The sequence below is a fragment of the Phoenix dactylifera genome, chromosome 2 (genome assembly GCF_009389715.1).
Source record: "Phoenix dactylifera cultivar Barhee BC4 chromosome 2, palm_55x_up_171113_PBpolish2nd_filt_p, whole genome shotgun sequence".
In the NCBI taxonomy this organism is placed as follows: Eukaryota; Viridiplantae; Streptophyta; class Magnoliopsida; order Arecales; family Arecaceae; genus Phoenix; species Phoenix dactylifera.
The window spans coordinates 3,667,059-3,681,635 of record NC_052393.1 but is presented as its reverse complement, the minus strand read 5'-3'; the positions used below and the strand labels follow the sequence as shown (position 1 = coordinate 3,681,635).

At 40.8% G+C, this 14,577-nt stretch overlaps 1 protein-coding gene across 2 annotated transcripts; it reads right to left on the bottom strand.

The window, feature by feature from the left end:
- Positions 1-5,612: 5,612 nt before the first annotated feature.
- LOC103706162 (WD repeat-containing protein 25) lies at positions 5,613-12,894 on the bottom strand. 2 transcript variants are annotated; one of them, XM_026804322.2, is made up of 4 exons: positions 12,539-12,894; positions 9,245-9,409; positions 7,477-7,961; positions 5,613-6,301 (listed from the first exon to the last, which is right to left on the bottom strand). In XM_026804322.2, the coding sequence occupies exons 1-4, from the start codon at positions 12,837-12,839 to the stop codon at positions 5,999-6,001; spliced, it is 1,254 nt and encodes a 417-aa protein (XP_026660123.2). In that variant the 5' UTR covers positions 12,840-12,894; the 3' UTR covers positions 5,613-5,998. The 2 variants fall into 2 exon arrangements, with proteins under 2 accessions (XP_026660123.2, XP_008788412.2); XM_008790190.4 differs by having other exon boundaries at positions 5,613-6,370; positions 12,539-12,890.
- Positions 12,895-14,577: the final 1,683 nt, after the last annotated feature.

Here is a 14,577-nt window from a genome sequence, read left to right as displayed (position 1 = left end):
TTTCCCTTCAAATTAAAAAAAAATATGCTTAAGTGTCATGAAACAGATTCCTATTACATCATAATAGAAGAAGTTTTTTTTGGTTGCTTAGAAATGAAATATTTGCCTTTTTACTTCTACTGCACAAATTTAAACCAAGTAACTGCATCATGCAATGCAAAAGACAAGATCCCTAAGCTATCAAAAGAGACAGGGATTTGAGTTAGTTGACAGTCAAGCATCAAAAGGACTGTATTAGGCTAATGTAGGTTTGCTACAATTAATAGGGAAAAAGGGTTGCAGTTATAATATAAGATCTTTTACTTTAGCATATACACAAAAGATTGTTTATGACCATCTCATTATACTGATGACTCGGTAGGGTGTTAAACATGCTGATCCAACCTAACAACTCTAAACACCCATCTCAATAAATGTCAGGCTTAAGCTCAAAAATCAAGTCCAATGATTTGGCACCCACTTCATCGTCTAGGCCTGAAGTAATTGGTGCCAGGCTTGGGCTTAAATATTTAACTATATTGGGACCAGAATATTAGAATATTGATTTTTTTTTTATTGTTAGAGGTGCCCCTTGTAATTATTGTTCGACCTTTTCAAATTTCTTGGATAAAACCAGCACTTGATTCAAATGTTCACTTTATTCACATCATAAAAATCATAAACCAGAAAGAATGCTTATAAATCAGAATGGGAGCCTCAAATTCCCAAATTATAAGTAGACCCAATTTGTTAGAGATGAACTACTGATATTTCGCTCAAGATTGATGTGGTAAATACAGTTACATGTTGATTGTCCAAAATTCAAGTTGGGACCCGCTAGATTCAATATGTCACCTTCCTACTGAGATTGATTCTGTTTTAGAAGGCTTTAGCTAAATTTGTTACAACCTCTGTGGTATCAATGCGACTTCTGTAACATACGTATCATTATATACTGAAATGAAGCTTTTGTGCTATAACATGGGAGATTCTAGTGTCCTTAAGGTGAATTCTTCTTTTTGTAGCTCAAGTCTTTGCAAGTGAATTTATACATCTATCCCTAATTCTCTCTCTCTCTCTCTCTCTCTCTCTCTCTCTCTCTCTCTAAGACTATTTAAACATCTTAGTTATTAGCTTGTATCAATTCACAAGAGATAGGATAAGGATGCAGGCATTGAAACAACTTTGTAAAATGTAATCTTTCTTGTATCATTAAATAAATTTTGGGGTCTAGAACACATCAGCAAATAAATATCTTTCCACGAAAGCTACTACACAATTATTTAAAATTCACTGAAACTTTTCCCTATCTGTCACTCTACCTCCTTTTGTTTGCTTTGCCAACTTAGAAACTTTGTTATGTGCCGCAATCTGATTCTTGTTTCTGCGTTCATACAACACTAGATTCAAAACCGAAACTATAGATAACCAAAAGGCCTAGCAAACAGATATACATTCTAACAAAATCTTGTAACTCCCCGCCGGTGCTAGCGCACCCTTCTCTTCCATCATCTCCCGCAAGCTGCTCTGTCTCGCTTACAAAAACCTTCCCTTCCCCCCTCGCCGGCGTGTAAGCTTCGTTGCCCGAACACGATTGGTGCTGACCACACGAGGTGCTACTGTGGTAGCAAGAGAGGCCAGGCAGGGACAATTGAGAGGTTGTCACTGAGCATTCCGTCTGAAGAAAGTGCGCCCGCTCTCATACAAAACTGAAGCCGCGAAGCTGGAACAAGCTGAAAAGCTATTAACTATTAGCATCTAAAGGATACCGGCCCGGAAATAGAACCCAGCCCCCCTTCTGATCCATTCATTTCTGCAAGCAGGCGGGTCAAAAAAGAACGTTTAGGATGAGCGCTTTTACCATCAAATACTAAATCCCCTCCAATCGTAAATATACTTGGTCGCACTTGCACATATCTCCTACAACATAACCATTCCTACTCCTTCAGAAATAATCTTACTGCTCTCCTATCTAACAAAGATATCTCGGCAGCACCAGTTTTTACCATCTCAAGCCTTCTCTCAGACCAACTAAATCTCCATCACCATTTCCCAAACAGCATCTGAACAGCCACGACTCAACCTGAGAACTTGAACATTAACATCACTCTCTCAACATGCATGGCAAACTTCTTCGCGCGTCTTTCAGTTGATAACACTTCCTCATGATTGTGTAATCACAAAGATGAATTCTTCAACAGTGCTTTCAGATCAAAGCATCCCTTCACCTTAAGATGGAATTCACTTTAATTAGGAAACAATATAAAACAAGAATAGACACATGGGTTAAATCCTATTGTGTTGATTGTGAGTCAACATCGTGAAACCCACAGTACACAAAGACTCAAACAGAACCCGGAAAGGGATTCATGGGTTCTCTAAATCCAGGTGATGCGATAATAAAGAAAGACAACTTCTTTACTCACTCGACTACAAGCTGCCATTCTCCAGGTCGTCGTAGATGATGGCGGCCTGGTATCCGGCGTCCTGAGCAATCCTGACGTTGTTCTCGAAGTTGCAAACACCTCTCACGATAAGAACAAAATCGGAATGCGCCGACTGCCCGGCTCCGCCCGCAGGAGTCCTATTGCTCCGGATTGGAGAGCAAGCGTCGATAGGATCGGCAATGTGCAGAGCTCCACAAACCCCTGACCCGCGAACGGGAGCAGCTGGCAATAGACAAAAAGATTAGCCCCTATTTTTTCTTGCTGATCGGGAGCACTAGCCCTGGGAGAAGGAAACCGAAGCGGGCGGGGGCGTCGAGGAAGGTGAAGGCGAGAAGGAGCTGGCGGGGCGGAGGAAGGAGAAGAGAAGCAGGAGGAAATAGGAGTTGGAGACGAAGAACCCGGCGGTGGTGATGGAGGTTTTGATGGAGGAGGAGCGGCGGCAGATGCAGTGGGGGCGGTGACAGTACTTCATCACGGCATCTCGCTCTGTCTGTCCTCATCATGCTCTCCGTCTCCCTGGGATGCGTCCGCACCGCACCGCACCGCAGGAAATGGGCAATGGAGAAGAAGGTAGGGGTCCGAACTCGAAAGCAGGGAATGATACGAGGGTCGCGCAGGCGCGGCGACAATGGAACGGGGTTGTATCTTTCGTTCGAAAGAAGGATTCGCCACCTTCCTTCGCGCGGCCGCTTTGAGATATATACAGGCCGATGAATAGCAGAGTTCGATTTGCTTTGAGATTTGTGCAGAGCGCGAACTTACGGCCCGTATCGCGAAAGAAGGTGCGGACCGAAAACACGTGGGGTGCACAGCATACTGGGACTTGACGAGAGCGCTTGGCCGTGGTCGTTTTCGTGGATGATTTAGAAGTCACAATTCACCTTCTCATTTGCTTAATTTCGAAGCCTGTTTGATCGCAAGAAAATTTGCATGAAAGGCTTGTTTTTTTTGAAAAAAACTAACTTTTAGTTTGCTTATTTCAATGGATAATTGATGTTGTGGTTCAAATTGGGCTTAAGGGTGACCATGTCAGAGGAGTCGAAGGAGCTGCCGGAATGTTGAGAAAGAAGGTGGGTCACCTCCCACGCGACGGTGTACCTGCACAAAGTCTCGCGGGTAATTCCGGTGAGGGCCCTCCGACGCTCAAGTTAGGATGAAGCTTAGTTAGCTCAAAAGAGTCCCCGTAGTGTTACCTGATGGGGCTATATATATAGTCCTCGGAGAGGTGTCCAGGTGGCGGAGGTATGGCCCATCCTCATCATGGGAGGAGATAGGTCGTAGACAGATGACGTGCAGCTAGAGCTAGCTTGAGGCCCACGGCGTAGGCCGTTCCTGTAAATGGTAAGGCGTCGATATATGTGACGGGGTATAGCTGAAGCAGCATGGTGTTGTCTTCGATTATCGTTGGTCAGCAAGCAAAGCATGGCGCGGTAATGTTGTAATGTACAACCACGTAGGCGGGTGTGAGCATGCATGAGGATGTGGTCATGGGGAAGCCGAGCTCGATGAGGGGTTGCATCATGTATTCAGCGAGGTCTGCTTGGCCTGCACTGAGGTTGGCCTAGCTTCCTCGATTACAAGATTTACTCGGTAGGGCGCCCCGAGCTTAAGGATCGAGGCACACTGTTAGATGGGGCGCCCCGAACTTGCTTGGGGCGTATCGTCGAATATTAAGGGCGCCCTTAGCTCGGGTTGGGGCAAGTCGGCGAACATAAGGACGCCCCGAGTTCGGTCAGGGAACGCTGGCGAATATAAAGAGAGCGTCCCGAGCTTGGGTCGGGGCAAGTCAACGAACATAAGGGCGCCCTGGGCTCGGCCAGGGCACATCGGCGAATATAAAAAAGAACCCCAAGCTCGGGTCGGGGCAAGTCGGCGAACATAAGGATGCTCCAGACTCGACTTGGGCGCGTCGGCGAATATAAAGGGGGTGCCTTGAGCTCGAGTCGGGGCACGTCGGCGAATAGACCTATGGTTGAAGGAGCTCTTGGGCTCGTAACCCGAATAGTTGGGTGCTTTGAGCTCGGGCTCAGACCGTTGCTATGATCATCAGAAGAGGTTGGCGCAAATCGTAGCAGTGGAGACACCTGTCTGAAGTCGGCGGAGCCCTCGACGAAGTCCGAGCTCGGACGGATTCTTAGCGGGACCGAGGTCTGGCTCAATTGATGCTAGAGTCTATTTGGTTGAAATTGGGTGGTCCTATTATTGTGAGCAGGACAATCCATTTTGATCGCAAGAAAATTTGTTTGAAAGGCCTGTTTTTTTTTAAAAAAGCCAGCTTTTAGTTTGCTTATTTCAACGGATAATTGACATATTTGAAAAGAATAAACTGAATTCATTGAATCACAGTGTTTTTTTTTTTTGCTTTCAATGGTACTTTACACAAAAAGTGCAGGAGTGCTTCGAACAAAATCATTATAAAAAAAAAACCGCTAAAAATATATTTTTTTTATTTTCTGCGAGATGCAACAATTGTTATTTGGCATTTCGCTATCATCTAAAAGAACTGCTTGAACGAACAACAGCCATCTTTCACATCCTGGCCTCTCATGACAGCTAACAACGGCCATTGCAAAAATCGTTATGTTTTTAGTGTTGCGGAAAGATCCTCCAGCAGAGCGTTACTAACAAAGTTACAAAGGGACCAGTATCTGAAGGTGACAGGGCAGATAGAGGAGTATCTAATCCCTATTTTTCAGGGATAGATAAGTCATCTCACAGAAATGATTACTACGTCCAAACGGAAGTCCGAGGGGACAATTAACAGCCAATATTTCCATTCTATTGAAGATGTGTTTTTGGAGGAGGTTCAGTATTCAGAGATATCAAAAATGTTTAAACTTGGATCCTAGGACTGGGAGTCGCATTATAAATACATGTAACATCCTAAACAATTGTTAGTGGTCCATACAGCTCAAAGTACATATATAATGTATAAATATGATGCCTCTTAGTTATCATATCAATATACTTCAAGAAGCAAAAGCACCAAAGCTATCTTTTAGCACTTGGAATTCCCTGTTTATGGCTTAAACAAGGACAGCCCTGTAGGACGTACTTCCTAGCTGAAGAAGCTACCCTCAATTAACAAAGATTTCGATTTAAGATCATCTGTGAAGAACAATAACAAAGACTTCTAGTGCAACAAGTTAAAATAAAGTTAAAGTTCTGAAAGGCAAACCAAACATGAGAGATTTTTCCAGTCTTACGTATCATTTCAAGAACAAAGTTCCATATGATCTAATATTGAGTCCCAGGAATGCATTACTTCCTCCATTCAGGACTTGGCATTCAGTGTATCAGTAACAACGCAATAAATATGACATGGTACTATATTCACCACTTATCTAACCGGCAAGCATTTGCAACGACTTTCCTATTTTACAAACATGCTTCACCTGTAAGGTCTACTTCAGAGCACAGCTGAGATAGCAGCATGCACAATCTACCAGGTCCTCTGGGAACTTTTAGTGAACCGAACTGAGTTTTCAGAAGGAATGAGCTCGGCTGGAAAGCCAATTCGCACTAAAATGAACACAGCTATCTCTCTAAGGATAAGGTGCAGGAATATTGTTTTATTCAAACACAGAAACTTCACCAGTCCAACTGCATGAAGCTATCACATTAGGCATCATGGGGTGGAATGCAACATCAATGCACGCCTGCTCGAATGCCTTGATTTTCCTCACAAGCGCGGAAGATTTATAGCTGTAGAAGTACATACAGCCATCTGAGGAGCCAGAAGCAAGTTCTTGGCCATCCAGACTGAAATTACACTTGATGGGGAAGCCCCATACTCCATGATTCTCATACCTCCTGTACCTATCTAACTTGAAGGGGGCTCTGGCAGAGAAAATTGCAATGTAGTTGCCGTTTGACTGTGCAACAAAACAAGCGTCAGAAGGGTGATACCTGATACAAGGGCAGGTATATGCTTCCGTGTAAACCTGATAACAACATGAACATGAACTCAGCAGGTTGGTAACCAATTAAATTGTTATTTGCCAGTTAATGTAAAATAAAAAATCTAACAATGTTGGTTTTCAAAATTAATCAACCCATTTTTAGTGGTCAAGTGAAGATAATTTTATCATATAGATTTCTCCAATTCCAGTGCACTCAAGACAGGCCTGAAGGAAATATTTGTTGCATGTTCAACAACATATGGAAGGAAGATAAGGGCTGATAGCCATCAGTTCTAACTAGGAAAGCAAGTGCCACCATTGTATCTGGGGATAAAGGATTCCTAATCCCAAAAGGAGTAGGTGTTGTCACACCCAATAAGCAGGGTAATTTTGAACATCTCATACTTTCTGAAATAAAATCTCTGGCTGCCTTTGCCTACCTATAGTTAATAAGGACAAAAATAGAATTAAGGGTTTTGACAACGGAAGTAATTGTTTTCCCACACTGATTGCACATATAATGCTAATAAATTTATCAAACGGCCACCTTTTCCATCCCATGTCCATCCTGAGGACCATTGGGCATTTGATTTGTAGATTTATGGTAGGTACAAACAAAATACGAGAATTTATACAGTGAGGCACACACAATTATATTACTGGTGTATTTAATTTAAGATTAAAAATTCAAGTAATTTTTTGCCGCTAAATTTTATCGAAAGTAATATTAGCTCCAATTGCAAATTTATTCTTCATTGTTTAATTAGTCTATACAATTTTATCTCATTTATTTCTCAAAAATGCAAACAGATTTTTCTTGTTTACAACATTTTATAGCTTTATACAAACACTCCCTAGGCTCTTTTGCACCACAGATGTTAGAAGACTGCTCTTGCACCTTCTCCTAGTTCAAAGCAAGGTCCACAGACTAATATGATTTGAAAACAGAAAATAAGTAGCTCGATGCATACAAACAAGATACATAAGATGTATATTATGTTAGTGTGGCATGGCCTCTGCTCAGTATGTGAGGAATGAAACAACATGGTGTAGCCTTTAATTTGAACCTTCACAGATTTTTCTTTCCTATTCTTAGGACATAGGAAGATTACCATTTAACTACCAGGGAAAACAGGATTGAGCAATACCTGGTTAGATAAAGGAACTTGTCGTGAGACATCCCATACGATGATAGAGTTTTCAGAAACCCTGCTCTTGGAAGTGTCACTGGAAGAGATGAAATGTTTTCCATCGGCACTAAATTCAATGTCAAGGATCGAGCCAAGACCTCTGAGATATTCCTGTATCACCATACCAACTCGTATATCCCAGAGTCTAAGGAAGCCCTTTGATCCACCAGAAAGGAAGAGATTGGATTCGCCGGGATGGAATTTGATCACCTCCACAATTTGATCTTCCTTGAAAAGTTGTGTTTCTATCCCCTTTTCAACATCAACTAGCCGTGACGAACAGTCATATCCACAAGAAAGCAAAGAGAGCCCTTGTGGAGACCATCTCACATTCTTCACTGCTGCATCATGAAATTTGAAAACGCGTGCCTTCTGTTGATTTCTCCTCCATACATTCCACACATGGACTGTATGATCCATTCCAGCAGAAGCAAGAAGATGGCCTGTAATATTCAGCATACTGATAAGCAAAAGTGAATAGTAGAGAGGATTTCTGCAAATTAAGGATAAAGTATTTCTTTTAACATTTCAAAGTTTTCTTCAAGTATATAGTCAAAGTTGCTTGAGCACGGAAAGATGATCAATATAGAGTAAAAGTACTTCTGAATAAGTCCCATAAGTGACTATTGGTTTTATGCTCGTAGTAATTTTCCTATACACTGGTAAAAAAAAAAAGATTTAAAAATCACTTAAAGTACTAAAGTTGCATTTGGATGCGAAATAAGTTAACCTAGAGTAAATAGGTTAATTTACTAATAACCCTCTTTATAAACTACTCCACACCATCACGTGAAAGAGTTTACTCCAGTTTATGAGGAAAAAGATGCTTTAAAAACTTTTTTAAAATGTCCATTTTGCCCTCAGAATAATTGGTTGCTTTTATGACATTTTGTGGGTTAAAGTAGAATAAATGGGTTAAACCGGCCTTTGCCCACAATCAAACACAGCCTAAAAGCTAAATAAAGGAACCTATAAACATAAACATGATGAAATTACTAGAAAAATAGATATTTAATAGTCATTCGCTATCAAGAACTGCCCCATCAGTGCTAATGAGAAAAATGGTTTTAATCAGTATTTATCATGTGACTATTCCTCTTAATAAAAGCATCTGCTGGACTATAGAACCCAAAGTGTGCTGAGGCTGAGATACATCTTATGCTCAGATCTCGCCTAACTTCAAAATTTGGTTCGATGATTTTTAGCATTGAAACAAGCCAAATGTGTAAATAGAAGAATGCAACATGCTTGAAAGATTAAATTAAGAATGTGAAAATTGTTACAACATACATGGATCACTTTTGAGCATATTTGAAGAGTTTACTCCCGGCCATAAAAATTAATAAAGAGTGGTGCTAGAAGACATGCCTTAGTTTTTGATAAAATGATTAAGATGCACTTTCCCCTTTCGATCTTTATGCTTTTACTTAGAGGCTATCATTCTATAGAAAAGAAATTGGTCTGTTCTGAAACAAATAGATTATTGTTTTATGAGACAAAAACCCAATATGACAGAAGAAGAAGCTTGAGAGGATAAAGTTTAAACTGGCCAAGCTATATTAGTTTCAACCTTTATCTGAAGCTTAGTTTCCACATCAATCATAATATCGTACAGATGTATCATCTACCATGTATAGCCAAAACCAGAAAAAACAGAAATTACTAAAAGTTTGGAAGATGAATATTATCAAATTGTGGGCATTAAATACCAAATGGTAATACTAACCATGACTCTGTGACCATTGTACAGAATTGACAGCTTTAGTGTGGCCATGTAGGGCAACAGAGAGTCTATCAGGAACTTTCTTGTTCCGAGCATGGACGTTTTTCTGGCACTTTAGTGACGCCAAAATGTCAGATGGTAGATCTGAATCCAAAAGAGTTCCAACAACTGAAATCAAGCAGAAACCAAACCAAGACAGCTATCAGCATCTTATGATTTTAGGTGAATTAAAGATCTAATCTGGTGGAAAGTTATACCAGAATGCTCCAGTGATACAAGCCTGGCATAACAAATGTGACAACACAGTTTGCATAAGAATTAGTCTAGAATCCTAAAGCAAGATCATAAGGAACTACTCAGCAGTAAACAGGACCTGGAAATATAATCTAGTGTTACATATGTCTTGAAAAAAATCATGAAAGAAGTTCGCATAATGAAGCATTATACATTTTTTCTGGTGGCAGCATTCATATAGTAAAGTGAAGATAGTATATACCGATAAATAGCACATCAGTTAATTAGTGTATCAGACCATTACTATATCATTTATCTCATCTATCTAGGGGCTTTGTGATCCAACACGATCACCGGACTCGATGTGGAATACTTTGGTCACTACGAGTATCCAGAAAAATCACCAAACTCAATGTGGAGGACTTTGGCCACTACGAGTATCCAAAGAGATCACCAAACTCAATGTGGAATATTTTGGCCACTACGAGTATTCAAGAAAATCACCAAACTTGATGTGAAACACTTTGGCAACTTGATTGAGAAAATCTTGCTCGTAGTGGCCAAAATGATCCATATCGAGTTTGGTGATCCTCCTGAATACTTGTAGTGGCCAAAATATTTCACATCGAGTTTGGTGATCCTCTTGAACACTCCTAATGGCCGAAGTGGTCCACATCGAGTCCGATGATCCTTCTGGATCAAAGCTCCCCTTTTAGTTGTGTGAGATGTTCCATTATCTCATCATCCGTCAAGGTAGAAGTAGCAGTCATACTCGTCTTTGTCCTTCAATGTACTTCAAGCACGGGTAGCCATTCTTCTGGCTGCTTGTATCGCTCACGCAACTGGACCATGCACTAAAGCTCCTATAGATGTAGTGGTCAAAATGTTCCACATCGAGTTTGGTGATCCCCTTAGATATTCGTAGTAGCCAAAGTGATCCACATTGAGTTTGGTGATGCTCCTGAATACTCATAGTAGCCAAAGTGATTCACATCCAGTTCGGTGATCCTCCTGAATCACTTTATTATTCATAACCACTTCAACAAATGCGGCATCATAAGATTTCTTAGGTCCTTTTCCACCACTTCCATCTAACTATTCTTGTAACTCCATTTAGAATTACAAAACATTTGCCACAAAATGAAGCGCTTTTCGTCAGTGTAAATTATGCATGCATGTATACATATGTCTATCATTGGTTACACATGATCTTCCCCCAAAACTGATTTATGTACAAACCACAATTACACCTTCTAACCTAGACTTAGTATATGTTCATAGTTCAACAATAATGGTGTAGAAAAGATCAAGCTGACCATTTCTACAAGAAGAGATTTGAGTTTCAGATATGTCCTATGATGTACTTGAGACACATAATTCTCCCCCTCAGCACTTGTTATCTTCTTGCCTAGTCCCATCAAGCAATCTACTCAATCAGTCTTTGCCTTGTATCTCTTATTCTCAGGCTTGATAGTAAAACATCGATCGTAGTTGATACAAAAGTTTATGATTTCAATTGGAATTAGAGGTGCAACATGGACCACATTAGTCTGAATCCAACCCAAACTATAAGCTGTTACATGGGGTTTGGTACATGTGTTGGATGTGATCATATGTCTAAGCAACAGATTCATTCAATATCTAAGACTTTCTTCTTATAGAGCTATGTTCATGTCATACCAATATGCATGTTCAACTGTTGAGTGCGGATATTTTATGCTAATCCTAAGGTTCCAGGTAACACAAACTATATATCTATGTAGGCAAATAAACATAGAAGTCATCAGGATAGGGTCAGAAAAAACACCAGCACAGTTTGGGTTAAGTTGGGCTAGGGTTTTCAAAATTTCACCCTAGACTGGCATAAAATAATCATCATTTTACACAACTTGATTCAATCCCAAATTGACATCATATAAATCCCAGCCTTCTCTAGATAAGATTCTAAAAGTAATCCAGAAATAAACAAACATAGAGTTTATTAAATCTAATGCTCAGAAGTTCAATCCAATTCAATGAGTTACATGGTTGAGATCAAAATCACAGCAACAAGTCAAATTGCATGCTCCAATAATCAAACATCCAGTCTAGTTTCCTAGACATAGACACAAACATCGAACATTCCATTGAAGCGAGACATTTCAATTCCATTGAACACAAACAAACATTCCTCTGGATCAAAGGTAATTTATCAATTCTATCAAAATTTCAATTCATTATTTTATGTTATAAGAACATTCTTGCTATTAACTACTTTTTGCTCAATTATAAGGTTTAATTTTATTTCAGCATTCAAGCTTTTCACTTCTGACATATTTCAGAATACAAGCCTTTCCCCACTTGAATGGTATGTTTATATATTTCAAACAACATTATCAATTTATATTCACGCCCTATATAATGTTTGGTTGGAATTTTTTTTTTTTCAATCTCCTCAATCAGTATTGACATTATGGGTTGGATTTTTCTAATATTTCATACATATTGTAGTATTATTTTCCTACAATTTACTAAGCTGGAGATTTTTATCAAAAACTTTTATCCCCACTTCGCTCAATGTACTAGAGATTGAAATGGGAAAAACTGAACGAACCATTCCAGTTCACCGACGAGTCCTGCAACGGAATACATCTGAGGCTAATTTTATAACTACCCAACGTTGCAATCTAAGATTCGAATTTCATAATGTGATGTAGAGTTAGGCGACAAACAACTGCCAAATTGGCAAGTGGTCATTGTTTTATTTACTTAAACAACTTATCCATAAAATTTCCTAATAAAAAATGGCGAGTTATCAGGAAAAACATAGGGTTTCCCTCGCTCTTTCTGGAAGTTCAGTAGAAGAATCACAAAGAACAATGTCTCCTCAGGGACACAAAGAGGCTTCATTCTTATACTTCCCATCGATTAATTCGGTAAAAAAAATAAAAAAACAGAGAGAGAGCTTTTTATTTTCTTTACCCTATCTCTGCTCTAATATGTTTCGAGTTAGTGGCACCATAATTAAAAGGAATCTCGTAAGTAAGGGAAACAAGAAGATAAACATAGGGGAAATCAAAACACCAGGAGATGTGATGACCGTGGGAGGAAAAGGAGGCGACGGATCGGAAACGCTAGAAGATGCCGCCAAGATCGCCCTCTCCCTCTTCGACACGTACCTCCCAGCGGCGAGGGGGGCTTCCGTTGTGCCGCTAGAGGGGCGGTGGTGCCGAACGGCCACCAGCGGCGAGGGCCCTTGCTCCGGAGGATGCCCTTCCGATCGGGGTCTCTTGGAAGCCGGGGCTGCTAACTCTTTGCCTTCGCCTTCGCCTTCGCCTCCCTCGTCGTCGGAGGCAACACCGTAGGCACGGAAGAGGAGATCCATGGCGCGCCAGAAGGGCACAAGTCCGGTCCAGTCCTTGCGGCGTTCATCACAAATATAAGAACCAACGGGTGCATTCGGCGAACTAGGAAGGTGGCAAGCGGATCAGGTCGGGTCCGGGTCTAGATTCTAGAGGACCCAAACGCAGGCTAAGCCAAGTGCACGTTCTTTGAGCACCGTCACCGATGCAACACTAATGCACGAGATCCCATCAGAACCATATAGTTAAGCATGGTTGGACAAGAATAGTACTAAAATGGGTGATTCTCTGAAAAATGTTCGTCCCTTTGTCAGTATATAGGATTGGAATTTGATCAGTAATTCGAACCATTTCAAAATTTTTAGCGTCCCGGATCACTGCAATTTTCCTTTTTTTTCTTTGTTTAAAGCCAGGGATGGCTAATCTCTAGCCACTAACCATACCAACCCCGTCCCATCTAAGTCAGAGCTTAGGCCAATAGACACACCGAGCCAAAGCTATCTTATGCTCTGTGGAAGCAAGAACCGAGTAAGAAACAAACTGGTACCCTATAATACCATCCGAGAAAAGGCTCTGTGGCTTTGGCTAGTTAGATGACTATAGTACCAAACTCTTTAGCCTAGGACATTAGGCTATAAAGTATTCAATATATGCCAAACTCATTTCTCTGATGGTATCACTACAGGTTCCCCTTTTGAGGGTCTTTTTTACAAGATTTATAAGCCTGATTTGACTCAATATTAAGATCTGATTTCAAAATTTTACTATGGTCTCGAAACAGTTAAAAACAAATACATAAAAATAAAAGTAAAAAAGAAAATCCCGCAGAACTGTTTAGCTTGTTGCAAACTAATCCAACCTATAAGTGAAGGTTTAATGCGAAATCATATAATTATAACTCCTGTCTTCTTGCAAAGAATAACTAAGGCCACAAATAGATAGGGTCAATCGGTTGCTCCACCGAGGTAGGGCCAGACCAAGCTTATGGTTTAGGCTCAAGAATGGCGACTGATTTAGAAAGATAACCCACTGATTAATTCAGGTCGAGACTGGATCATGTTTTTTCCTATCTAACTTGGAACTAACCCAACCGGTCTAACTTGGGAACTAGTTGAACCAACCATATCTGCCCCAACTAGAAACTAGAAAACGCTTAGTGCACGGCTATCAATAACAATAAGATTCAAATTAATATCGGTGAACCATCTTGAACCGAACGATTTCGGTCATACCGAGCCGGCCGGGCAGCAGACTAAAATGGTTTGGACAACGGAAATGAAATCAATTACCAGAGGAAGAAAAGGAGAAGAAAAGATAAGAAAAAAGAGCGAGCGAGAGAGAGAGAGGGGGGGAGAGAAAGAAAGAGAGAGGAAGGTTGAGACCGGCCAATAGAGACCAGCAAGCCACGTGGAGGACGCTCCGAGCTCTACAGCGAATTGCTTACCGGCTTCACTTAAAAATCGTGAAATACAAAAATAGGCAGACCCTTATTTCGAATGAAACATGAAACCACCTCTGATCCGGGTTGCCGACATCCGACGACTCTCCGCCACTCTCCTCTCTTCCTCCCTCTCTTCTTTTTTCTTTTCTTCCGTTCGCTCTCTCTCCCACCTCCTCTACTGTGTCGGTACAAGCGCAGTACAACACGGTGCACATCCATACCAACTCGTGCCGCCGAGCAACCAGTCTGGAGCCTGGTACGAGCACAACAAACCATGATTTAAATAGTTATAATGCATTTCCCTTAAAGCTTGAAGTATC